The sequence below is a fragment of the Hyperolius riggenbachi genome, chromosome 2, assembly GCF_040937935.1.
Source record: "Hyperolius riggenbachi isolate aHypRig1 chromosome 2, aHypRig1.pri, whole genome shotgun sequence".
NCBI classification, from domain to species: Eukaryota; Metazoa; Chordata; class Amphibia; order Anura; family Hyperoliidae; genus Hyperolius; species Hyperolius riggenbachi.
This window is the reverse complement of record NC_090647.1, coordinates 221,246,190-221,273,906: the sequence shown is the minus strand read 5'-3', so window position 1 is coordinate 221,273,906 and position 27,717 is coordinate 221,246,190. Positions and strand designations below refer to the sequence as shown.

The 27,717-nt window shown below is 43.0% G+C and overlaps 1 protein-coding gene across 3 annotated transcripts in view; it reads left to right on the top strand.

Moving 5' to 3' along the window:
* Positions 1-27,717, top strand: part of TSGA10 (testis specific 10) — a 125,733-nt gene that overhangs the window by 49,461 nt on the left and 48,555 nt on the right. For 2 of the 3 annotated variants that reach the window (XM_068268189.1, XM_068268191.1), the window contains 6 exons: positions 3,619-3,765; positions 5,972-6,145; positions 8,524-8,601; positions 8,742-8,893; positions 10,571-10,686; positions 26,181-26,335. In XM_068268189.1, coding sequence (XP_068124290.1) covers positions 3,619-3,765; positions 5,972-6,145; positions 8,524-8,601; positions 8,742-8,893; positions 10,571-10,686; positions 26,181-26,335 — 822 coding nt within the window. The remainder of the gene's footprint in view (positions 1-3,618; positions 3,766-5,971; positions 6,146-8,523; positions 8,602-8,741; positions 8,894-10,570; positions 10,687-26,180; positions 26,336-27,717) is intronic. The other variant, XM_068268190.1, reaches the window with a different exon arrangement.

Genomic DNA, 27,717 nt, shown 5'->3' with positions numbered 1-27,717 from the left:
ATCAGGGTTTTATTAAAAGAAAACAATTACGTAAAGCTCACGTATTATGCTAACTTGCCAATGAACTATGACCAATGTTGTAACTCATTATGTATTGGTTATTTCTGTTAACATTTATTTTGAAATGTGCTACCAGGACATACAACTGCATAATTGTGTAAAAAGAAATTGGCCCATGGCCTAATAAAGACCCTTTGAAACGAAAGCTCACAAATTATGCACTGTCCCCCTCTTTATCCATTGATGGTGCTGGACAGCAGCAGTAAAGACCTCTCAGCAGTTTACAGCTAAAACTGGGAAGTCTCACTCAGCCTCCTGCAATGTACCACTCTGAAGAAGGGATGGACCCTTTATTGTTTAAATGGGAATTCGATCAATTTTCACTTCCAGTTCTGCACTACCACAAAATCCTCACCATCTCCATCCAGGAGCAGTGATAGTGGGTATATGATCTGGGAACTGGCACTGGCACAGGAATAATATTCCAGATATGCACAACTCAACACATAAAACACCCCTATGTATAACAGTTTTCTTTTACATAGTAGCTATCTATGAATTGTAATAAATCAGTGGTATTCACAAATTTGGAATATTACATGAATTAGACAAAATTCCATTTTAATGAATATTGCATATTACAGATACATAATTGTTTGACTTCCTCACTGTAGACTTTTCCAATATCAGGGATAATATTTGACCCTTTAGAGTAAACAGTGCCCAGATTTGGTGCTAGGCATACATTTTATAGACAGTGTTAATTTGGAAAGGTTGCAGTAACAGGAGAGTAAATTGTCTCATGGCTCTCTCCAACAGAGGCAACCTGGATCCCATTCACACTGCTTGTCCCAAAAAGATAGTCATCCACTGTGTAACCTGTCACATGGTCATCTAGTTGAAATAGCACGGAGAGGAGTTCTTTCAAAAAATGCCACAAAATCCAAAAAATATTTGCAAAGCCTCAGTTCCCAATGCTGAAAAGTATCAGACTCTTCTGTTTTCTGTGGCCATGAGCTGTTGCTGGTATTGAAGGAAGAGGTTTATGTGCTATCCTTTCTGCTCTGTTGATGTGACAAGCAAATAGTTACCCCCTTCTAGGTGAATGACTAAAGGGGTATTTTTAAGACCCCCTACTTATTTATCAGTGGTACAAGGACTAAAAGAAAAACAACAAACTATATATGTAAAGTATTTCAGTTAAAAAAATATATACAGTATATTTTTATCATCCTCATTTAGTAGACACAGGTTACTAATTCATGCTGTAATGCCCCACAGACAAATCACAGGAATACCAACTTCCAGTTACATGAGTACATGTGCCTGGGTTCCGGTAGTGACATCGCTGACCATTTTCTATAATGTCTTCTTATGGTCAGTTATATCACTGAAGTAACCACAACATGCTTAAATATACCTGGCATGGGACTATGATCAGCTGTCAGCATGCCAATTAAGACCTTATTCATGTGCCCCCTCCCATTTCCATTATCTAGTAGGATATTGCATAAATACATTGTTACAAATGATTGTACTGTGGGTGAAGGGAGGCAATGGTTAATTGCAACAAAGCACACCAACCAATGGGATCATGAGAAATGTGTGTGGCTGGCCTGTCACTCAGTACCCTCCCATAGGCGACAATGGAGGGCAGGGCCGGCACTACCATAAAGGCAAAGGGGGCAGCTGCCCCAGGGCCCCAGAGCTTGTAGGGGCCCCCAGTGGCTAAAAGAGGGAAAAAAAATTCAAATCGACCTTATAGTTCCTGAGAAAATCGATTTTAAAGTTTCAAAGGAAAAAAATTACACATTTAAAAACCCGCCGACTTTAATGGTTAATAGCAAATCCACCTTAAATTCTAGAAACCCTAAATTTGCAGGATCATTGGGAATAAGAGGAAAAAACTATTTTTCAAAAAGACCTTATAGTTTTTCAGAAAATCGATTTTAACGTTTCGAAGGAAAAAGTATACTTTTAAATGCGGTAAATGTCACCTTTAGTACCTAACGGTAGTGTAATTTTACATGTATCAAAAGAAAGCGCAATATATTTCCTGACAGGGTTTCCAGGGGGTCCATATGCAGCCGCAGCGCTTTGGCCAGGGATTGCTATACAGCCGCAATATGGCTGTATGAAGATCCCTGGCATTTTTTTCCTAATTTCCCAATTTTTTTTTTATGTTTAGAGTGTGGGAATTTTTTTTTAATTATGTGGGGTCCCCCCTCCTGAAACTTTTTAACCCCTTGTCCCCCATGCAAGCTGGGGTAGCCAGAATGTGGAGCTCCGGCCGATTGGGGCTTCAAACCCTGACTATACCAGCTGCAAAAAAGGTCCCTTAATGCCAATTTTTGCTCCAGGGTATCTGTTGGGGGGGCCCCCCAGGTTTATTTTGCCCTGGGGCCCCATTGTTGCTTAAACCGGCCCTGATTAAGGGAGTAGTGCAGTCAGTTGAGGAAAAGGAGGTTGAAGTTTGTATGGTGTGGCTTGTATTTGCTATGTTTTTTCTACTTTAAGCTGTCTATCCAGAGAGTGCCCTTAATTACAGACATAACTTCTTCACTTTTAAAATGTACATCTGCTGCCAGAAATTGCTTACAGTATTTACTATTGCTATACAGTGGGATGCGAAAGTTTGGGCAACCTTGTTAATCGTCATGATTTTCCTGTATAAATCGTTGGTTGTTATGATATAAAATGTCAGTTAAATATATCATATAGGAGACACACAGTGATATCTGAGAAGTGAAATTAAGTTTATTGGATTTACAGAAAGTGTGCAATAATTGTTTAAATAAAATTAGGCAGGTGCATAAATGTTGGCACTGTTGTCATTTTATTGATTCCAAAACCTTTAGAACTAATTATTGGAACTGAAATTGGCTTGGTAAGCTTAGTGACCCCTGACCTACATGCACAGGTGAATCAAATTATGAGAAAGAGTATTTAAGGGGGTCAGTTGTAAGTTTCACTCCTCTAAATTTTTTCTGAAGAGTAGCAACATGAGGGTCTCAAAACAACTCTCAAATGACCTGAAGACAAAGATTGTTCACCATCATGGTTTAGGGGAAGGATACAGAAAACTGTCATAGATATTTCAGCTGTCTGTTTCAACAGTTAGGAACATATTATGGAAATGGAAGACCACAGGCTCAGTTCAAGTTAAGGCTCAAAGTGGCAGACCAAGAAAAATCTCAGATAGACAGAAGCGGCGAACAGACATAACTACTTCACTTTTTAAATGTACATCTGCTGCCAGAAATTGCTTACAGTATTTACTATTGCTATACAGTATATGTGATATTCTTTATTATATGGACTGATGGAGAATATTTCAAATAGAATTTTAGGAGAGTCCTGTTTTCAGACAGCAAAATTATATTTACCATTAAGTAAGAGGGCTTTTCAGTCTCTATTAGCCCCTTATACTTTCGTAGTAGTTCTGGGTCACCATGAGCAATCTGGGTATTACTTATTCCAAGTCCTACCCATAGAGCCACACTGACGCCCATGCACCGCCTCAATGAAATTGTCCCCCAATCACCCAAACTGCTTTGTTGCCACTGTGCCTGAACTGGGACTACCTGCTAAGTGGCATAATCGATTGTGTTTTTACAGCATGATTCTGAAATGAAGAGGAGTATTCGGGAAAAAGATGACCTCCAAGACATGCTTACAAAGTATGAACGGCACATGGCAGAAATCCAGGCCAATGTCAAGGTTCTAACTTCAGAGCGAGACAAAACCAATACACTTTATGAGAGGGTAATCTAAAAAAACACTGTATTTTTTTATTACAATGTTGAAAGAAGTTATCCAGGTACTGTGTTATGATACCAGAGCAGATGCGCCAGCCAGCTTGGGGCTCTGTTACCCGAGCAATACCAGCTTCCATGGTCCTAGGTGTGGGGGTGGCCAGTAAGAGGAGCAGACCCCCCTCTTTTAATACACCTCTTTCCATGTCGAGGAGAAAAGACTCACCCCTGCCTCGAGGCCCAACACCTTAGACTTTGGGAGGGTGACTTATGGTGGCATTTAGAAGATTTTACAGATGTTTGCACCCCACTAGGGGTTCGGAATGAACTTAGTGTGACGTTAGTACTCCTTACCGATTACCACAAACAGTTCAAGGAAAAAAATGACACCATAAACATAATTTACTGTTCTAGTAGAACTATCTGCTAGATTGGCACTGGAGGTTCGGCCAGGTAATCATAGTTTTATATGTATATTTAAAAAAAAAATGGAATCCATGTTAAACTAACACTCTTGTACCTAACAATAAGGATAAGAGTTTTATCCCTCTTAAATCCTGGCTCTCCCTTATCCCTGCCACAATACTGAACTAACGATAACCCAGCAAAATAATATTTCTGGCTTGCATATTAGGTAGGTATAAGTAGAAGTGGGGTACCTGGTGGTGCGGTGGGTGCTGGGTCGTTAAGCCTGACGGCCGTTTCGCGCACGTCTGCGCATCTTCGGAGGCTGCAAGAAGAGGGGAGCGGGCTGTCGGCGTTTATAGCCTAATGTGCATGGCGGAAGTATGCCGCCTGTCCGCTCCGCCCCTACATTATCCCTCTCACTGGAACAGACGGCTGGAACGCATACATGCATTTTAGCAGTGCCGGTTTCTCTTGCCTGTTTATCTCTCCTGCCACTCTGTCCACTTCTACTTATACCTACCTAATATGCAAGCCAGCTTTGCCTCTGCATGTATGCTTTTATGCATGAAGCTAAGAATAAAGACAGCTTACTAGCAGTGCCGGTTTCTCTTGCCTGTTTATCTCTCCTGCCACTCTGACACGTATGCGTTCCAGCCGTCTGTTCCAGTGAGAGGGATAATGTAGGGGCGGAGCGGACAGGCGGCATACTTCCGCCATGCACATTAGGCTATAAACGCCGACAGCCCGCTCCCCTCTTCTTGCAGCCTCCGTAGATGCGCAGACGTGCGCGAAACGGCCGCCAGGCTTAACGACCCAGCACCCACCGCACCACCAGGTACCCCACTTCTACTTATACCTACCTAATATGCAAGCCAGCTTTGCCTCTGCATGTATGCTTTTATGCATGAAGCTAAGAATAAAGACAGCTTACTAGCAGTGCAGGTTTCTCTTGCCTGTTTATCTCTCCTGCCACTCTGCATATATCTTTCACCAGACCACGCTTTGCTGGAAAGGGGATACCTGAAGGGCTACTATAGCGATCTTGCTACACCATAGTGCCAACCCGCTCTCTTCTATATACTGGCAAAATAATATTTACTGTACATTTTTCACTAGATTTAAATCTTTCAGCAGGAATGATTCTCATTGGTCAGTTCAATGAACCAATAGGAAATTCCTTTTGCTTGGGTTACCTGTTTGTTCAGCATCGTGGCAGCGTGAAGAAAGAAGGAAGCACTGGCATTTAAGTGTATCCGAGGTGAACCTTGGGTTCAGAAATGTGTACTTAGCTAAGAAGAGAAAGAAAGCCTCTGCATCCTGTAGAGGCTTCCAACGCCATCCTCTAGTCCCCTGTTACCGACCATGGACCATTCCTGAAGGGGACTCCAGGAAAGTTCTATATTTTATTACTGCTCTGCCTAGAATGAATTACCTTATAAGTTTATTATCACTTCAGGTTTGCTTTCATGAAGTAAAAGATTTTAGTGTATTGTGGTAAAATCCATAGAAGACAGAAATAGGGGTATTCATGAAGACAGGTGCAAAGAAAACTGGAGCAAAATGTTATGCAGTTGCTCACCATGACCAATCAGGTTTCAAACAAGGAATTTGACTGGTTGCTCTGGGAATCACTGCACATTTGCTTATTTTTCTTTGTACCCATTTTCTATCAACTCTGGAGTTTACACTTTGAATGTCAAAATAGGTCTATTTTTTTAAATTTATTTTGTAGGGTGTCTTTTTACTAATGCTATACATTGTGTATGCTACCTGTCAATTTTGATTAGTTTATGCTGAATACATTTCAGGCACAACAAGAAATAACTCAGCTTCGAAGAGAACTCATGCAGTCGCCAAAGACACCCAAAGCCAGCTTAACTGCTCAAACTATTCTACGACGTGTGGAGACTGAGCGTGATAGTGCTGTTTCAGATTTACGCCGAATGACCACAGAACGAGACAGCTTAAGAGAAAGGTTAAAGGTAAATCATGAAAGGCAGAACTCAACAAACATGTACTGTGAATAGACACCGTTCCCTCCATCCAGTATGAAAATGTTGCATACAGCATGGCACATTCTTTGCAGTGTAATAGTTGATCACAGAGCAATAAACTGTTTATCCACAACATATGGAAGGGAAAAGCAATATCTGCTCCCTTTGACTGGTGTCTCCTGCAACAGCATTACAGTCATTCATTGGTTCCTTTCTTGCTGAACTGCCATGTACTGAACCACTTTTCCAGTTAATATATGTAGCAGCTGATTGTGGAAAGATATAAAAAAATGTTACACTCTATAAAATACATTGCAACTTAACTTAAGTTCTGCTTTAAACCGGACCAGAACTCTTGCACAGCACACAATGAAAAGTCTGTACACCACATATAATTGCTAAAGAAAATCACCTCTTTGTGTTCTGTGTTTGTTTAGGCAGATCAACCTGTCAAATTAGTTCTTACCAGAAACTGTGACTAGACTGCAAGAGAGCTCTGCTGAGGCAGCTCTCCATATAGTAAACACCGTGGCTTAGCTCTTTCAGTGCCTTCTGCAAAAGTGAAACCAACTTACAATTTTTTTTTAGGATTTCCATAAATTTCCATAAATATTTTTCTCGATAAAGGTCATCATGCTGTGGTTAATCTTTTTATTTCAAAAACTTTTATTGGGCACAAGTGTGCCAATTTTGCAAATATAACATGCAGTGGTTCTGTAGACACCCAACATGGGTTAGATAAATCATAAAGTTAGCCAGATAAGGTATAACAATAATCACGTTCAAAAGAATAGAAAAGCAGTAAATGTTTGTGAAACAAGAACAGTAAATATACAAAAGGGAAGGGGAATACAGTATATCACAGTCAGGCTTTGAAGGTTATAAAGAATCTTTGGTGATATTTTTACATACACGTAAAATTGTTACGATAATGCATATAAACATGAATATAAAAAGTACAAGGTCTATGAGAATTTGATGGCAATTATGTGGGGTGATTAAGGCCCATTTGTGCTTGTGCACCCCTCGAGAGTTAATTGGATATCCAAGGGTCCCATACCTTCTGAAATTGTGGTAGTTGATCAATAATTATAGCATTAATACATTCACACGTCATTATGAAATGTATTCTATCTAACACTTGAAGGTAGGAGAGATTTGGCGTATTCCAATTAGCAGCAATATGAATTTTTCCTGCTAAAATTATAAATTGCATTAATTTATGCTGAGCATGGGGTGTAGAATTTGGTTTGAGGCGTAGTAGGAAGATTTTAGGGTCAAGGGTTATATGAGTGGGAATTAATTTATTTATCAGGTGACAAATTCTTTCCAAGAGGTGGGAGACACTTGGACAGGAGAACCAGATATGATACATTGTACCAGGCACTTTACAGCCTCTAAAGCAAAGGGGGCTTTTTTCAGGGTCGATAACATGTAGTTTGTGTGGGACTAGGTACGTGCGGTGAAGCAACCGTATGGAGATTTCCATATTTGTAGTTTGCAGACTGCCTATTGATAAGGTCTCAAAGCACTGGGTCCATTTTTTGTTATCCTGTTGTGAACGCAGGTCAAGCTCCCATTGTTTTTGGTACGCCTGTGCATAATTAGGTGGGGGAGAATTAAAAATAGAGTAGAGAAATGAGAGTACTCCCTTCCGCATAGGATCATGTAAACATATGCTTTCTAATTGGGAGGGTTGAAAAAAGGTGCCAGGCTTGGCCAAAGATAGTAAAAAATGATAGAGTTGACTAATTTTAAGCCAATCAGAAAGGCGGGTCTTGTTACTTCTAATAATTGTGGCCAGGTTGGGATCGCTCCCCTATGTAGATATGTTTTAATTGTAGGGTTGTCTTCCCTTAACCACCACGAGAAGATTGTTGCTTGGAGACCTTCTTGAAAGCCTGGGTTCAATTTAATTTTAGTTAAGATGCAGGATTTAGCTTAATCATCCAAATTATCTGGATGATCTCCAAATTTTCAGGGAATAATAAGTTATTGAGTTATTGCGTACCAAGGTCAAATCTTTGGAGTGGGACCAAAGAAGGCCTTTCCAAGAGAAGGGTGAGATAAGGAGATTCTCAAGAGAGGCCCTGCTGTGGTTAATCTTTTAGAGCACATAAGAAGTTCTGAGTTTAGTTCCACTAATGTAAGGGGAAAATTTGCTGTTACTATATAACACCTTTATTTTCATTGCTTATTTGAGTGGTATAGTGATCAACACATACAATCATTCTCATAGGCTTTCTGATACTGCATTACTTGCATACTGTATGAAAAGAATTGCCTGTTAACAGGGAATCACGTACACAAACTGGAATAAATAACTGATTTATTTCTTTATTTTTTTTTTTACAAATTTTCAACAGATTTCTCAAGAGACTGCTATCAGTGACAGGGCTCATTTAGAACAAAGGATAGAAGAACTGCAATCAGCCATTCAGATAGTAAATACGATTTAATAAATATTTCCTCTGGTATATCAGTTGCCTCTTTTTAATCCCGGGACTGAACTAGTCCTCTTTCTTTCTTTGGTGGGATCCTTATAATAGTATTAATAATATTATTTCTTGATGTCACAATGTAGACAGAGAATGAACGGAAGGAACAGAAGTCTAAACTGTCTCTATTGAAGGACACATTATCATCAATGGAAAATGAAATGAAAATACTTACTAGGAGATCATCAGATCTGGAAAGTGAACTGAGGCTGCAGAAATCCGAGTGTGAAAACATGAGGTACATTTGAAACAGTGATACATAACATGTTGGCCATTGCTGCTATACAGTTATATACAAGTCATATTCCAGAGAAGACTCTCTTCATATGGTCATACCCTGCACTCCAGTATGGCTAGTAGTGCACTCCAGTATGGCTAGTAGTACACTATTCCATTTCCCCACATCCACCTCCCCCAGACCCCCACCCCCAAAGTGGATTTTGCCCCTTAGAACGGTCCGTTTCTTCACTAGTGTGAAGAAACATTCTGTTTTCTCATTGCCCCAATTCAGTGTTTCAGGATCCGGTTCCATTCCGCTGGGGTCAGCGGTCCGGAAATATTGCTGCAGCAGGAAACTTGCGGTCCATTTAGCAGATCGCATGGAAGGGATCCGTTCGAATGGATGGATGTGAATGGATCCATATGTTAACTTTGGATCCATTTGTATCTGATCCGGGAACGGACCGTTTTTTAGCGCTAATGTGAACCAGGCCTAAAGGTCACTGTGAGTGACTTAAAGTGCGTACACATGCTTTACTAAATTTGGCTGAGCCAGTCATTTATGGCCTCTTCTGCTGAGAATTGAATGGGTGAACAGGTGTCTCCTGAGCACAGTTACAGATGAAGACAGCTGGAAGAACTGGCCTGGTGTGTCGCCGAGAAAACTGGAATGCCGGATAATCTTGACCGGGAGTGGCCAAGAGCATAATTCTCCTCCCTATCCCTTCCGCTCCGTCATGCGCCTAACCTCCTCCCCACTCCATAGTAATCGAATGCATTGATAGCCTGGAGGCTAGCAATATGTCTGGGTAGCACTTGACCCTGAACTGTCACTTGAGGGATTGAGTTCCAATGTGAGTAATAGTAATTGCGCGTTACTAGTACAAGGAATACCAATTTAGTTTTTTTTATAATTGCGAGTTTTTTGTTTTTTTTACTGTTGCATTCAGTGTATTATATGCTATAATGATTTGAATATTGGATTCTTCTAAAAGCTTTGTTTATTTTTATGTATACTGTTAATTTTCTGGAATGGTCAAATACCTGTCTTTATACTGTAAGTATTAAAAAAATATTATAAAACGCTGCATTTGTGAATGTATCAGGGTTTGTGATTACCACTGAATAATGGCTGCATTTGGGGCACTGTGCAGTGTAGTTTTATGTACCACAGCAGCACAAAAACTCATAAAACAGAGTATAACTAGTTTATACTGGGCAAATATAGGTTTTTCTGCATCACTTGGGATATGCGCATGTAGACAGTGGCGTAGGCAATAGGGGATGCAGAGGTTGGGACTGCACCAGGGCCCCTGTGCCAGAGAGGCCCACTAGTAGCACTCCTTCAGCAATCTTATTAGCTTTTTATTGGTGCCATTTTTGATAATGAACACCTCTGTATGTGCATTGAATAGTTGTAATCCTTAACAAGCTATTTCCTTACTCTGATTACACCTTTCTGATGCTGCAGTTGTCCTTGGTAGGTTTTGGGGCTCCATATCAATAAAGTGCTTGGGGCCCCATGCAAAACTCGCTCTGGGGCCCTAAGCTCCATAGTTACCCCACTGTATGTAGAATATATATATATTGTATAAATAATTGCAAGCTATAGTAGGTCTGTATACCTATATTTTTCAGTACATTTCAGACGTTCTTCCAAAGTATGGTTAAATTGACAGATCTTTCACTGTTGCAGACTGCTGAACAACAAGACAGAGCAAGCCTTGGAGGAGACACAGAGGAGGCTTTCAATGAAGTTAAATGAGCTGCAAATTTCACAAGACAAAATAGTGAGGCTGGAAGGAAAGATTGGTATGTTTTATCACATTGAAATCAAAGCAAAGTTGTGTTTAAATCCGAGGTGAAAAGTAACTGATGAGATAAACAATCGTATCTATCCTCCTTCGCCTAAAAATCACTTTGTAAGACACCCCATGGTTTTATTTTAAATTTGCATCTACTTTTTAGGTTATTACTGTTTCATTGTCTCTGCTCAATGACACATTCATTGAAGTATGCCAGAGCTAAAATCTATGAACAGGAAAGGAACACGGCATAGTTATTTGTGTGCTTGGCACTGTACATACACATGTCTATCTCATTATGTCACATGTCACCTCGAATGTCCTTTAAAAGTTTCCGAAGACATAACAACAAAAGTTGTTTAGGTGATACCTTTAATGACTAACTGTACAAGATTCCTTTGCAAGCTTTCGAAACTTTAAGTTTCTTCTTCAGACATGTTTCAGAGCTGAATCAGAACCATCAGAAACATGGTTCTGATCCAGCTCTGAAACATGCCTGAAGAAGAAACTTAAAGTTTTGAAAGCTTGCAAAGGAATCTTGTACAGTTAGTCATTAAGGTATCGCCTAAACAACTTTTGTTGTTATGTCTTCGGATTCTCTCCATGACTAATACCGGACCACAGGCAACTGGCTTTAAAAGTTTAAATGTTCAAAGATTCCTCCGCACACCTTCTATAAGTTAAGACCAAATACTTTATTAGACCATCGTAGAAAATAGCAGAAAATAGAACAGCATACAAGCTGACGCGTTTCTGACCCTACCGGGTCCTTAGTCGTAACTGATATAACATTAGCCTATAACTGTAACGAACGGTGAAGCACAGAGAGGATCTGATTACCGGTGATCTGCAGTATCACTGGGAATACAGATGTATACCAGATTATAAGTGATCTGCAGTATCACCGATAATCCGATATACCAGCTAACCTCTGTTCACCTGAGTAGAGTGTAGTGTTTGGTGTAACAGTAACACTTAGAGGACTGGCCTTAGTGCAGTGAGGTGTACTGCATGGCTTCCTTCCGAAGGCCTGAACTCTCCAAGGCGGGAGGAGTCGGGCTGACAGTAGGAAGGTAAGTCTGAAAGTAACACTCAGGAGGTAGTGTCACTAACAGGACGGGGAACCGCCTCCAATAGTAAGGTCGGTTCTCGAGGTCGGACAAGCCAGGTTGTAACACACGGACAGATAAAGTACAGAATCAGAAGGCAGAGGCGGAGTCTAGGCACAGGCAGGGTTCAGCAACAGGGTATCAGAAATATCGAGGTACAAGATTAGGAGGCAGAAGCAGAGTCTAAGGACGAGCCGGGGTTCGGCAACAGAGTATCAGAATGGCATGGTACAAGATCAGAGTTCAGGAGGATAGTCAGGCAGGCAAAGAGTCATAACAGATAATCACAATCAAACTAGTACTTTAGCTATCAACAGAATCTAGCTAAGTGTAGGATTACAGCTCCAGCTGGTCCCGGCACACTTAAGGATCTGACTACAGGTCTGAGTGCTCCCACGTATGTGTTTGCAACGCCAGACAACCAGCAACTAAATAAGCAGCAGAATATATAGTTGCTGGACTCTGCTGCCCCGCCCGAACCATTCAGCCAATCATGAGTCCTGCAGGAATCAGCTGACCTTCCTGATCAGCTGACACTTCCTCTGCAGGTATAAAGGTCCCGAATTCAGGCCCGCGCGAGCATAGCTCTCCATCTGCCTAGGTGCACTAACAGACCCAGCCACACCAAGCACATGCTGCTGCATGCAAACAGCAGCTTTGCTGTTAGGACATGCGGCGGCTTTTCCGCGTTCCACCACACAACCAGACGCGTGCAAACCGCCGCGTAGGACGCGGAGTCAGCCGCCTAGCTCTTGGCACACGCGGCGGCTTTTCCGCGTTTCCTCACAGTACCCCCCCTCCTCGAGGAGTGGACTCCGGACAACTCCTACCAGGTTTCTCTGGATGTAAAGCGTGAAACTCCCTCCTTAATTCGTCCGCATGCATGCGACTCCCCGGTACCCATTGTCTCTCCTCAATGCCGTACCCTTTCCAATGTACGAGATATTGTACCGAGTTTTGTACAAAGCGTAAATCTAAAATCTTTTCTACCTCGTACTCAGGCTGGTCATCCACCAACACAGGAGGAGGAGGAGTGGGACCCACCTGGACTGCTGGCTTAAGCAGGGATACGTGGAAGGATCTTACCCCACGCATGCTGGCAGGGCCGGATTTGTGGGAAGGCACCATAGGCCCGTTCCTAGGGCGGAGCTATGGAAGGGGCGGGTTAAAACACAGGCAGTGAATCTACAATGCCCTGTCTCCAAATTGGAATTGGGCAACCATCCTCGCCATTCCCCACAATGATCTACTGACACCAAGTCTGTTTGCAGCCGTCCCAACCCACCCCTGTGTCGCTCTGCACACCGAATGCATTTATAGCTGCTCTCCCGGTACAAAGATCATGTGCCGTGTGTCTGCTGGGTGTCCATCGTCTAGCGTCACTTTTCCCTCCCCGCCCCTTTCAAATTGCTACTTTCAGCACTGCACTGAGTAGATGCACACATGCGCCCATTGATGCACTGCTCAAAGGAGGAAAGAAGGCTGTTACATTTCGCTGCCCTTCTGCCTCGTGGTTCCCTCGTGCAGTAGCAGCTTCGAGGTCTGATACTGCTGCCTTCCTATAGCAGTGTGCCCTCCTCTTCCCACACCTCGTATAACACTCACGGAGAGAAGAGAGCTGCAAGACCACTCATCTTATCCGAAAACATCACCCCTGTGTTGTGGGGGATGGGAGCAGGAACACTGTGCAGAGATCTAGCCTAATGCAGCCCAGTCCTCAGCTCCTCACTGTTCTGGAACTACCAAACACGGTACTCATCCCTCTTTGTCCCTTGTTTATTTGAAGTGTACAGTATTGTGAATGCAAAACTGTATGCCCAGCTCCTAATGTTGTGTTAATATATAGGGATCCATCTGAGTGATTGATTTCTGATCAATGCTGTTTTGTGCTCAGTTTTAAAAAACAGACTGCTATTTTAAGATTATAAACTGGCAGTATTTTATGTTTACAGTACAGAGAAGTGCTGTGATTATTGTAAGTAGAAATGTTCTGTGCATCCACTACATTTATCAGCACTAAACTGTTCAAAAAGGCAAAAAATGGATCCACAATTATATTAGAAAATCTCTATAAGCATCTATATTCACAAAGAGCCAAAGTTGTCATGCTTCTTGCTGGGGATACACGGTACGTTTCTGTACCGTGTATCGACCAGCTGATCATATTCAGCTGGCCCGATCAAGCCGCTCGACTCCCGCCCGCTCGATCCCCGCCGGCGGACAATGGCAGGGAATCGAGTGCTGAGTAGGAAGCGCCGGCTGGAGTCGATCCGGTGGCTAATCGCCCGCCGGATCGACCCATGTATTCCCAGCATAAGACCTTAAAATGTACTGCAAGAAAAAAAACAAATACTTACCTAGGTCTCTGGATAGTTGAGAGTCTTCCTGTGTCTTCTTCATCCTCACCGTTGTTGTCGTGGCTGCACTCTCCACTGTGTACGACCAGGGCCGTACTGTGCCTGCATAGGTACGGACACGCCTGCGAGGTAAGCTGGAACTGCTTGTCCACGAGCAACTCCTTGCTACTGAAAAGGTGCGGCCATACTTGCGCAGGCAGTACAACCGTCCTCATGTAAGAACGCTGCAGAGGGTCTTAGGCTGCAGGCGAGGGCAAGGAGGACACACAAAGCCTCTGGAAGATGCCTAGGTAAGTATCTGTTTTTTGCTGCAGCTTTCAACTCTGGTTCTCCTTAAAGAGACACTGTAAACTCAAAAAGTTCCCCTGGGGGGTACTCACCTCGTGTGGGGGAAGTCTCAGGATCCTAATGAGGCTTCCCACGGGGGTCTCACTGAAGCCCTCCGAACAGTCGCCCGACAGACCTGACTGTTAGTTCAATATTTACCTTTGCAGGCTCCAGCGGGGGCGCTGTGGCTGCTCTCGGCTCCTAAGTAGACGGAAATACCCGATCTCAGTCGGGTCCGCTCTACTGCACAGGCGCCGGAGATTTGCGCCTGCGCAGTAGAGCAGACCCGACGGCGATCGGGTATTTCCGCCTATTTTTGGAGCCGCCAGAGCGCTTGCGCAGGAGCCGGGAAGGTAAATATTTACATCGCCGCTGTACGGAGGGGCACAGCGAGACCCCTGAGGGACGGAGGACGGCGTGGGAAGCCTCATTAGGATCCTGAGTGAGTACCCCCCAGGGGAATTTTTGATGTTACAGAAGTAAGGACCGCTAGGTCTGAAACTTGTCAGCTCATGGTTTTGGCTCTTTATTCTATAATTGTATACATATGTCAATAAAGTGTGTGTACGTGTGTGTGTGTGTGTGTGCGCAGTGTGTGTGCACAGTGTGTGTGTGCACAGTGTGTGTGTACAGTGTGTGTGTACAGTGTGTGTGCGCAGTGTGTGTGCGCAGTGTGTGTGTACAGTGTGTGTGTAGTGTGTGTGTACGTGTGTGTGTATGTGTGTGTGTGATCTGATTATAAAATCTTATCCTACCTCAGCTATACAAGACAAGGGCCTGGGCAATACATCCTATATGCTAGCTCCTATTACATAGATGTTGAACAGAATACTTATTTAAGTCATGATACTGTAAACTAGAACGACTAGGATTTTTTTTTAACACACTAAAAGGAGCCTAAAACCCCTTTACATAGATGTTGGTAAGATTGGACAACATTTTACAGACTAGCTTTCTAACAGCATGTCTGTAAAGTAGTCATTCTGAAACTGCCTGCACTGTCTTCACTATCATGGTGTGGACCACAAGCGATATTGCCATCTGAGGGGGCTGCACCCAGAGGACTAATGCAGCCTTGCTAGCCAACTCACCTGTCTTTCCAATACGTTCCTACTTGTACCTTAGTGCATCTAACTTCCCCACAGCTGTGTTTCTGAACTGTGACCTTGCAGCGCTGGGTCAAATCCCACACTGGACACTATGCATGGAGTTTGTTCTCCCCATGCCTACGTCCTCCAGGCATACCAGTTTGCTCCCACCTCCCAAAAACGGGTACATACAGATAATTTAATTGGTTTCCCCCTAAATTGGCCCTAGACTATGATGGCCATATGAGTGTGTAGGGATTAGATTATGAGCCCCTCTGAGTACTGTCAGTGACATGACTATGAACTCTGTAAAGCACTGCAGAAGATGTCAGTGCTATATAATAATAATATGGTAGGACATTAGACTATGACAATGGTAGGATTAGAGTGTGAGCTCCTCTGAGGACAGTCAGTGACATGACTATGTACTCTGTAATGTGCTGCAGAGGATGTCAGTGCTATATAAATACATAATAATAATAATATGGTAGGACATTAGACTATGACTATGGTAGGATTAGAGTGTGAGCTCCTCTGAGGACAGTCAGTGACAGGACTATGTACTCTGTAATGTGCTGCAGGAGATGTCACTGCTATATAAATACATAATAATAATATGGTAGGACATTAGACTATGACTATGGTAGGATTAGAGTGTGAGCTCCTCTGAGGACAGTCAGTGACATGACTATGTACTCTGTAATGTGCTGCAGAGGATGTCAGTGCTATATAAATACATAATAATAATAATATGGTAGGACATTAGACTATGACTATGGTAGGATTAGAGTGTGAGTTCCTCTGAGGACAGTCAGTGACATGACTATGTACTCTGTAATGTGCTGCAGAGGATGTCACTGCTATATAAATACATAATAATAATAATATGGTAGGACATTAGACTATGACTATGGTAGGATTAGAGTGTCAGCTCCTCTGAGGACAGTCAGTGACATGACTATGTACTCTGTAATGTGCTGCAGGAGATGTCAGTGCTATATAAATACATAATAATAATAATATGGTAGGACATTAGACTATGACTATGGTAGGATTCGATTGTGAGCACCTCTGAGAACAGTCAGTGACATGACTATGTACTCTGCAATGTGCTGCAGGAGATGTCAGTGCTATATAAATACATAATAATATGGTAGGACATTAGACTATGACTATGGTAGGATTAGATTGTGAGCTCCTCTGAGGACAGTCAGTGACATGACTATGTACTGTGTAAAGTGCTGCAGAAGATGTCAGTGCTATATATTACATAATAATAATATGGGAGGACATTAGACTATGACTATGGTAGGATTAGAGTGTGAGCTCCTCTGAGGACAGTCAGTGACATGACTATGTACTCTGTAATGTGCTGCAGAAGATGTCAGTGTTATATAAATACATAATAATAAGATGGTAGGACATTAGACTATGACTATGGTAGGATTAGATTGTGAGCTCCTCTGAGGACAGTCAGTGACATGACTATGTACTCTGTAATGTGCTGCAGAGGATGTCAGTGCTATATAAATACATAATAATAATATGGTAGGACATTAGACTATGACTATGGTAGGATTAGATTGTGAGCTCCTCTGAGGACAGTCAGTGACATGACTATGTACTCTGTAATGTGCTGCAGAAGATGTCAGTGCTATATAAATACATAATAATAATATGGTAGGACATTAGACTATGACTATGGTAGGATTAGAGTGTGAGCTCCTCTGAGGACAGTCAGTGACATGACTATGTACTCTGTAATGTGCTGCAAAAGATGTCAGTGCTATATAAATACATAATAATAATATAGTAGGACATTACACTATGACTATGGTAGGATTAGAGTGTGAGCTCCTCTGAGGACAGTCAGTGACATGACTATGTACTCTGTAATGTGCTGCAGGAGATGTCAGTGCTATATAAATACATAATAATAATATGATAGAACATTAGACTAGGACTATGGTAGGATTAGAGTGTGAGCTCCTCTGAGGACAGTCAGTGACATGACTATGTACTCTGTAATGTGCTGCAGAAGATGTCAGTGCTCTATAAATACATAATAATAAAAATAATCAGGCTGCTCATGGTGATGGGGGGAAACATGGAAGCGTGTGTCGGGTGGGGGGTTCGGAGGGACAGATGAGGAGGTGGGGGTTAATTAAGATGCTGTTGGGTGGGGGCAGTTGGTGAAAGTTGGCCTTAGGCGGTAAAAAGTACAAATCCAGCCCTGGGTTAAGAATTCCTTGCTTGTAACTTGCCAATGATCTGTACATCAGATTTCCAAGACGACTGCCTCCAGAAATGCAGTATGATCCATCTTATACAGAATCCCTGTGTGAAATCTTGCTCACTGCTAAAAACTTTTTTTAAAGTGTGTATGTGTGTGGGAGGGGGGGGGGGGGGGGGGCGGCTGCTGATAGTGGGCCTTGGGCGGTAAACGGTACAAATCCGGCCCTGCATGCTGGCGGGAAGATCAACGGCGTAAGTGACGTTGTTGATCCTTCTGGCTATCGGGAAAGGCCCGACAAACCTGGGACCCAACTTGTCTGAGGGCTGTTTTAGGGCCAAGTGACGTGTGGATACCCAAACCAAGTCTCCTGGTGGAAATCTCCACTCCAAAGACCGTTTCTTGTCAGCTTGACCCTTCTGACTCAGAAACGCCTTTTCCAAACTGTCTCTCACCGTCCGCCAAATGTCTTTAAAAGACCTTTGCCAAGCCTCCAGAGCTGGAAACGGAGTGGAGGCCACTGGTAACGGTGAAAATTTGGGCAATCTTCCAGACACTACCTGGAACGGAGAAAATCTAGTGGAAGAACTTTTCAAATTGTTTTGTGCAAATTCTGCAAAGGGCAGAAATTTGACCCAGTCATTCTGCGCCTCTGCAACGTAGCATCTCAAAAACTGCTCTAATGACTGGTTGACCCTCTCTGTCTGACCCTTGGTCTGTGGGTGGTAGCCCGATGAAAACGACAGCTTCATGCCCATTTGATGACAGAATGCCCTCCAGAATTTAGATACGAATTGGACTCCCCGATCGGACACTATGTTTTCCGGAATGCCGTGCAGCCGGAACACGTGTTTGATAAACAAGTCGGCCAATTCCTGGGCCGAGGGGAGTCCTTTCAAGGGCACAAAATGGGCCATCTTGCTGAAGCGGTCGACTACCACCCAAATGACCGACATGCCCTCTGATCTGGGAAGCTCACCCACAAAATCCATGGACAAGTGAGTCCATGGTTCACTCGGGGTGGGTAAAGGCTGCAACGTCCCTACAGGTGCCAGCCCGGGAGGGTTTGCTTTTAGCACATACCGCACAATCCTTAACAAATTCTTTGCAGTCGGCTGCCAAAGACGACCACCAAGCACACCTGGCCACAAGATCCTGCGTTCTAGATGCCCCAGGATGTCCCGCATTCTTGTGTGAATGGAATATCTGTAGCACCTGGAGACGGAATGGCAGAGGCACAAATAAAACCCCCTCAGGCTTCCCCTCAGGGACATCCTGCTGAAAAGGACTCAAGGTCTCTGTCCAGTCTCCCCAAGTCTCTGTTACGGCCAGCACCAGATTTTGTGGGACAATGGTCTCTGGGGCAGAAGGCTGTGCTGTCTCCAACTCAAAGCATCTGGACAGGGCGTCTGCCTTAATGTTCTTGCTACCCGGGGTATACGTAATTACGAACCTGAACCTCGAAAAAAACAAAGACCATCGAGCCTGACGGGGACTTAATCTCTTAGCCCCCTCGATGTATTCTAGATTCTTGTGATCCATGTATACCGTAATTGTATGTTCTGCTCCTTCCAGCCAGTGACGCCACTCCTCAAAAACAAGTTTAATGGCTAAGAGCTCTCTGTTGCCTATGTCGTAGTTTCTCTCTGCCGGAGAGAACCTACGAGAGAAATACGCACAAGGGTGTAGCCTTCCCTGCAACCCTGACCGCTGAGACAGCACAGCCCCTACCCCAACCTCCGAGGCGTCCACCTCAACAATAAAAGGATAAGAGGGGTCTACATGTCTCAGGATGGGTGCGGAACAAAACAAATCTTTTAAAGTGGAGAAAGCACTTAATGCATCAGGAGACCAGTGGGTGGTATCTGCCCCTTTTTTCGTAAGACAGGTGAGGGGTGCGATAACCGTGGAATACCCCTTTATGAACCTTCTATAATAATTCGCAAAGCCTAAAAACCGCTGTAAAGACTTCAACCCAACCGGCTGAGGCCATTCCAAAACAGCGGAGACTTTGGCGGGGTCCATAGACAGGCCCGTGGTGGAAATTATGTACCCCAGAAAGGCGACAGATGTGACTTCAAAAATACACTTCTCAATTTTAGCGCAAAGTGAGTTTTGCCTTAATTTGTTGAGTACAAATTTCACATGCATTCTGTGCTCAGAGAGGTTGTTGGAGAAAACAAGTATATCGTCTAGATAGACCAGAACAAATCTCCCCAACACCTCTCTGAAGACCTCGTTGATGAGTTCCTGGAAAACGGCCGGGGCATTACATAACCCAAAGGGCATCACCAGGTACTCGTAATGCCCGTCTGGCGTGTTAAAGGCCGTTTTCCACTCATCGCCCTTTCTTATGCGCACCAGGTTGTACGCGCCCCGCAAATCCAGCTTTGAGAAGATCTTAGCATCAGTGACCTGCGTAAATAAATTGTCTATCAGGGGTAATGGATAGCGATTCTTTACTGTGATCTTATTTAGTCCCCGGTAATCAATACAGGGCCGCAGGCCCCCGTCTTTCTTTTTAACGAAAAAGAAACCTGCTCCAGCAGGCGATCGGGACGGCCGGATGAAGCCTTTGGCCAAATTCTCACGGATATATTCTTGCATAGCCAATTTTTCTGGCCCAGATAAATTGTACAAATGACCCCGAGGGGGCATACAACCTGAACGGATATCAATGGGGCAATCGAAAGAGCGATGTGGGGGTAATTTGTCTGCAGCCTTGGGACAGAATACATCAGAATATTCCTCATATTGCTCAGGTACCCCCTGTACATGAACCCTGGTTTGGCCCAATGTCACCTTCCCTAAACATCGCTGAAAGCAGTGTGCTGACCAAGAAATTAGTTGGCCGGTGGCCCAATCAATGTGTGGAGAATGAAGGTGCAACCATGGCATGCCGAGTATAATGGTGGAGGTTGTCATATGCAACACAAAGAACTGTAACTTTTCCCAGTGCAGTACCCCTATGATGACCCCCACCTCTGGTGTCTGAGACAGTGGGTGATTCCCTTGCAGAGGAGAGTCATCCACTGCCGTAACCTGTATAGGTGGTTGTACTGGTGTGAGCGGAATACACAATCTCTTAGCAAACTCAAAATCCATAAAATTTGCCGCAGAGCCTGAATCGATAAAGGCTTCCGTGACCTCAGTCTTATCTTCCCACGTAACGGTACAGGGAAGAAGCAATCGTTTTTCTTCTAGGGGTAAAAGTCGGACGCCCAGGGTGTTACCCCCTACCACTCCTAAGCGGTAGCGTTTCCCCGGCTTATTGGGGCAGTTCTGTACTATATGCCCCCCTTCAGCGCAGTACAGACACAGCTGTTCGGTCATTCTCCGTCTTCGCTCTACCGGGGTTAATTTTGACCGAGCAATCTGTATCGGCTCGGATGGAGGCAAGACGGGAGAAGGTGAAATAGTAGGAGGTGGAGTCACTGGGACCGTGGTGTAAGATACCCCTCTGAGACGGGAACTACCCCTGGTCTGTTTTTGGTAGCGCAGCCTGCGGTCGATTCGGATGGCCGCTGAGATGGCCTCATCAACTGTTCTGGGCTCGGGCTGGCTTAACATCAAATCAGAGACCTCATCGGACAGCCCTGACAAGAAACGATCTAACAGGGCATAAGTGTCCCACCTGGCCGTAACTGACCACCTCCTAAACTCGGGCGCGTAATCTTCGACCGGACCTTCGCCTTGACGCAAAAGCTTGAGCTTCCGCTCAGAAGTCGAGGCAAGGTCCGAATCGCCGTAAATTACTGCCATAGCTTTAAAGAATTCCTCTACAGAGGTAAGAGCTTTGTCTCCGGCGGGCAGGCTATACGCCCAAGACTGGGAGTCGCCGGACAACAAAGTTTTAATAAACGTGACCCTCTGGGTCTCAGTACCCGAAGATTGGGGTCTCAACTCAAAATAGGACAACACCCTACTCCTAAAATTCCGGAAGTCAGATCTGTGACCGGAAAAACTTTCAGGTACAGGCATACGTATGTCAGAGCTAAAAGGGGATCGCACATGATCCACTGATGTCTGGAGGGTTTGTACAGACCCTGATAGGGCATCAATAAGAGTTATGTGGGTGCCCAGTACTTGATTGATTTTGTCCACCGAAGCGGCAAGTACACCCAGACAATCAGTGTTTGCGTCCATTTTGTATTTTGGTCTGGCGTTCTGTAAAGAACCGAAGTTCCTTTTAGGTGGGTATTTTGTGGTTGGGTTAGTTTTATAATTTTGGGTTCAAGAGATATGGGAAGGTATGGATGTTTATTTAAAAATCTAGCTAATCTGTCATATTTGGGTTTTTCTGTTACTGGGATTCCGCATTCTGCTACTAGATCATCAAAAGGCCTAATTCCAGAATCTCCCAACAAGCTCCCTATGGATTTTATTCCATATTCTAACCAGGTCTCCAATTCTATGTTTTTTATAACTGCATTCAGAGTGTTTAAGGAAGTGGGTATTGTCACCGCCAATGCCTTATTTCTACTTAAGTTGATCAGTTCTTTCCATAATCTGAGTGAATTGGCGGTGACAGGTGTAACGAACGGTGAAGCACAGAGAGGATCTGATTACCGGTGATCTGCAGTATCACTGGGAATACAGATGTATACCAGATTATAAGTGATCTGCAGTATCACCGATAATCCGATATACCAGCTAACCTCTGTTCACCTGAGTTGAGTGTAGTGTTTGGTGTAACAGTAACACTTAGAGGACTGGCCTCAGTGCAGTGAGGAGTACTGCACGGCTTCCTTCCGAAGGCCTGAACTCTCCAAGGCGGGAGGAGTCGGGCTGACAGTAGGAAGGTAAGTCTGAAAGTAACACTCAGGAGGTAGTGTCACTAACAGGACGGGGAACCGCCTCCAATAGTAAGGTCGGTTCTCGAGGTCGGACAAGCCAGGTTGTAACACACGGACAGATAAAGTACAGAATCAGAAGGCAGAGGCGGAGTCTAGGTACAGGCAGGGTTCGGCAACAGGGTATCAGAAATATCGAGGTACAAGATCAGGAGGCAGAAGCAGAGTCTAAGGACGAGCCGGGGTTCGGCAACAGAGTATCAGAATGGCATGGTACAAGATCAGAGTTCAGGAGGATAGTCAGGCAGGTAAAGAGTCATAACAGATAATCACAATCAAACTAGTACTTTAGCTATCAACAGAATCTAGCTAAGTGTAGGATTACAGCTCCAGCTGGTCCCGGCACACTTAAGGATCTGACTACAGGTCTGAGTGCTCCCACGTATGTGTTTGCAACGCCAGACAACCAGCAACTGAATAAGCAGCAGAATATATAGTTGCTGGACTCTGCTGCCCCGCCCGAACCATTCAGCCAATCATGAGTCCTGCAGGAATCAGCTGACCTTCCTGATCAGCTGACACTTCCTCTGCAGGTATAAAGGTCCTGAATTCAGGCCCGCGCGAGCATAGCTCTCCATCTGCCTAGGTGCACTAACAGACCCAGCCACACCAAGCACATGCTGCTGCATGCAAACAGCAGCTTTGCTGTTAGGACATGCAGCGGCTTTTCCGCGTTCCACCACACAACCAGACGCGTGCAAACCGCCGCGTAGGACGCGGAGTCAGCCGCCTAGCTCTTGGCACACGCGGCGGCTTTTCCGCGTTTCCTCACAATAACTTTATGACTACTTATCACAATGAACTGATCTGTATCTTGTTTTTTCCGCCACCAATTAGGCTTTCTTTGATATTGTGTTGAGGTTTCAACACTTAACTTTGATTACCTCAATGGCCCACAAGGTGTTGATCCTTTAAACTGATGTTAGTTACTACTAGTTATGATATTTTTTTTAAAACATTAATTTCCTTCACTAGAATCCATGGAGAAGCATGTCAATAAATTGATCAGTTGATTGATTTGCAAGTCTGTGATTGGCTTTTCACGATCTCACCCCTGCTTTCTGTGGGAAGCTAAAACATTGACCCGCTCCTACACGTGATATAAAAACACAAAAATATCCAGCAATATGAATATGGGTGCAAAATTACCAGTGAATCATATTAGAAAATCTATCTCCTTTTCATTTGCCAACAGAGAATATAGAGATATACAGTACTTGTTCTTATTAAGTGATTTTACAGTGTGGTTAGATTTGTGTCTTTTTGTTTCTCCTGTGCTCCTTTTAGAACAATTCAGAAAAGGCAGATTAAAGAACAAATATAGCTTTTGTGCTACTTTAGAAACTGCCACATATAATTCAGTTACTTTAAGGAAATAAAACAATTTCTTAATTCCTCCTGTTTTCCAACAACCCAAGAATTTCCCTGAAAACATTGCAATTGAGTGGGAGACTGGGGTTACTGTACCTGATTTTGAGCTATACTATTGGGTTGCTGTTACACGGTGGTTTGAGCAGTCACCTCACAATCCCCCTAGGGCACTGTAGGCAGAGATTATGGGGTCTTGTACGGCACTATCTAGTTTGCTATTTAGGGGAAGCACACCTAATATGAGTGCTTCCTCTAGCAGGGGCTGGATAGTGCACTGGTTAAGAGCTCTGCCTCTGACACAGGAGACCAGGGTCTGAATCTTTGCTCTTTATGTTCAGAAACCCAGCACCTAATCAGTATAAGACCTTGGGCAAGACTCCCTAACACCGCTACTGCCAAAAGAGTGCTTCCTAGTGGCTGCAGTTCTGACACTTTAAGTCCGCCAGGAGAAAAGCGCAATATAAATGTTATTATTATTATTTTTTTTTTACTCTACAATGTGGGAGAAAGTAAACCAGGTGATCTGGTCTCTGGGTTAAATATCTCCACCCACACATCTGCGGTTTAACCTCACTCTCCCAGAATTCCTCTCCATACCAGACCCTAAGCTTTGGTCTGGGGATTGTCGGGTTTGTCACATTGTTGAGAACAATACCCTCAAACTCTTTGCAGTTCTAAAAAGAGAATTTTATCTACCCCTCAAACGCAATTGAGGTACCTGCAAATACAGCATGGCTTTGCAGCACAGTTTTAGTCTGGAGGTCGTTCGGTAGTAATGCAGTCCGACCCCACCAAGGCAGAAATTGCCTAACAGGACCTGGAGCATGTTATCTATGTTTTCTATCAAAAGTTCCCTTCTCGGGGCTGCCATAATATGGAAGCACAGCCTTTCTGGATGCCAGAAACAGGGATTAACCTATAAATGTATGCCAATAATGAATGTAATTAAACATATTAATTACATTTGTATGCACCATGCCAACAAACAACTAGAAACAACCACAAGAAACATAATTGGCTTTTGGCTGCATACAAAATACTTATTTTATTCAATTGTAATAATTTCACAAGGAATTAATAAAGCATATATATATATATACAGTACAAATACATATAAGCATATAGACAAACAGTGCTGTTTGTCTATATGCTTATATGTACTGTATATTTATGCTTTATTAATTCTTTGTGAAATTATTACAATTGAATAAAATAAGTATTTTGTATGCACCCATGGGGCCAATTATTTTTCTTGTGGTTGTGCCATAATATGGTTTGTTTGTGGTGTAAATGGCAAGTGGATATTGCTGAATTATTTGAGGTATGGGAAATGATACATACTGGGATACTTTTTTTGTAGTACCTGTCACTGCCCAAGACAGGTTAATATCACTTAAAATTTTACACAGAAGCTCTATCTCCCTGATCAGTTTACAGAAGATGAACTCGAATGCAAGAAGATCAAGACCAACTGTATTTCTATGACAGTGTGATTGTAAAAACTTGCCTTGTACTGCATTGTATTGTGCTGCCAGATAACTGTCTGGAAAGCAATGTTTTTTTTTTTTATATTCTTTACAAAAAAAAACAAAGAACAAAGAACAAATATAGCTAATCTCATGAAAGAGATGGCTTCCTTAACATAATGATTTTTTTGTAGTAATGGATGACATTGATGTGTGCTATCCTAATCTATCCCTAATTCAGTTTCCATTACTTCTAAGTGTTTTTACACATGTTGAAAAGTCCTCCATAAAAATAATCTCTTGTTACAGTAGGTTGTAGGAAGAAATTTATAGAACACTCAAGTCTATGGCATTGAATGTGGGTAATACAACTACTTATTATTATCGATAAACTTTATTTATAAAGTGCTAACATATTATGCAGCACTGTACAATAGATATGGGAGACATTACAGCATTGAAGAGTGCTACACTGGGACATTACAGTGTTAAACAATGGTATACAAAATAGTGACATAGCAATGAACAATACAGCACAGATTGCAATGTAGGGATACATATAACTGATGAGTCGCTGATTCCATATGGTGGTGTAGAAGAGCACACAGGAAGGGGAGCCCTGTCAAACAGAGCTTTTCATGGTAGGAGTGTCTTTCTGCCATGCTGCTTATACATTGCTATATTTTTACATTTAAAGATGAGCAGTCCAGCAAAAGTATCATCCAGCATGAAGAAATAGCAGCCCTTCAAAGAACAATATCTGGACTGGACAAGGAGAAAGACGGTTTAATATACAGCATTGATGAGAGAACCGAAAAGATTTCTACACTTGAAGATAGCCTTGCTCTAAAGGTAAAATGGATGTTTCTCAGTGATGTACTGGTATGTGTTGCTTGGAATGTCTCCATAAAGCACTTTACATTTTTCAGTGTTCATGTTGCATCGCGTTATGGAGTTGATACACAAAACATTTTCTTTCTTTATCTGTTCTTACCTTACCTTACCTTAGCCTCCAACAAGCTAAAATACTAATAATACCATGAGGAAAGTACTATTGAAGTTGAGTATCCGAGGAAAAGCTATCTAAGGTAACTACAGAAGTATGTTCATGCTTAATCAACATACCTATGTGCGTTGTCCATTCCGCTCCTTATTTAACTACCTCACCCCCATTGCCAAAATTACTCAGTGAAAAACTTTACTTTCAGCTAAAGTCAAATTTTCAGACAGGAAGAGGCAGGCTTGTCATGATGTTACCTCTTTTGACTCTGGGGAATAGGAAGGAATGGGGGAGTGATAGGAGAAAACATTGCAGCAAGCCTGCATCTTCATGTATGAAAATTTTACTTTAGTCAAAAGTCAATATTTCAAGGAGTGATTATGGCAACCGGGGAGAACAAGGAGAAGAACGAACAACATATACAGGTATGGGGATCCAGCATGAACATACCTCAGTACTTACCTTAGGTAGCTTTGCTTTGGTTCAGGTATACTTTAAGAACAACTGTCCTCAGTGCCATTTTTGTTTAGATAGCTGAAAATCCTTTTTTTTCCTTTCTTTTAGATAAGTTGAGAAATAAGAGATAATTCATGAGATAAGTTTTGAAAATGAATCTCTAAAGCTGCACACAGCTGATGTCTTTCTTTAAGTTATGGCATTTTGTTATTCTCCGAACCTTTCCGTTTAACCTGATTTTTGTTTAAGTTTTGTTTTTTGACCAAAAAGTAAAGTTTATTGACCAGTATCTTTACAATATATCCAATTACGTGAGCATAACATTTGTATCCCAATAAACTCGGGAAAATTGAGCAATAAGTGGGTCTACATGAAAAGGGCGCCGGTAAAAAAGGGCGCCTGGTGGAGCCCATATACATACCAACTTCGGCTACAAAAAAGGTGCCTGGTGTAGCCCATATAAACTTCTTCTACAAAAAAGACGCTTGGTGTAGCCCATATAAAAACTTCGGCTACAAAAAAAACAAGGCGCCTGGTGTAGCCCATATAAAAACTTCGGCTACAAAAAAACTCCGGGATGTGTTAATTACTATTCCCCCTCCAGGCCGCCATGGATAGTGGGGGAATGAAATAATTCGGCTTCCAGCGCGTGTAGCCCATATACAAACTTCGGCTAGAAAAAAACTCCGGGATGTGTTAATTACTATTCCCCCTCCAGGCCGCCATGGATAGTGGGGGAATGAAATAATTCGGCTTCCAGCGCTTGTAGCCCATATGA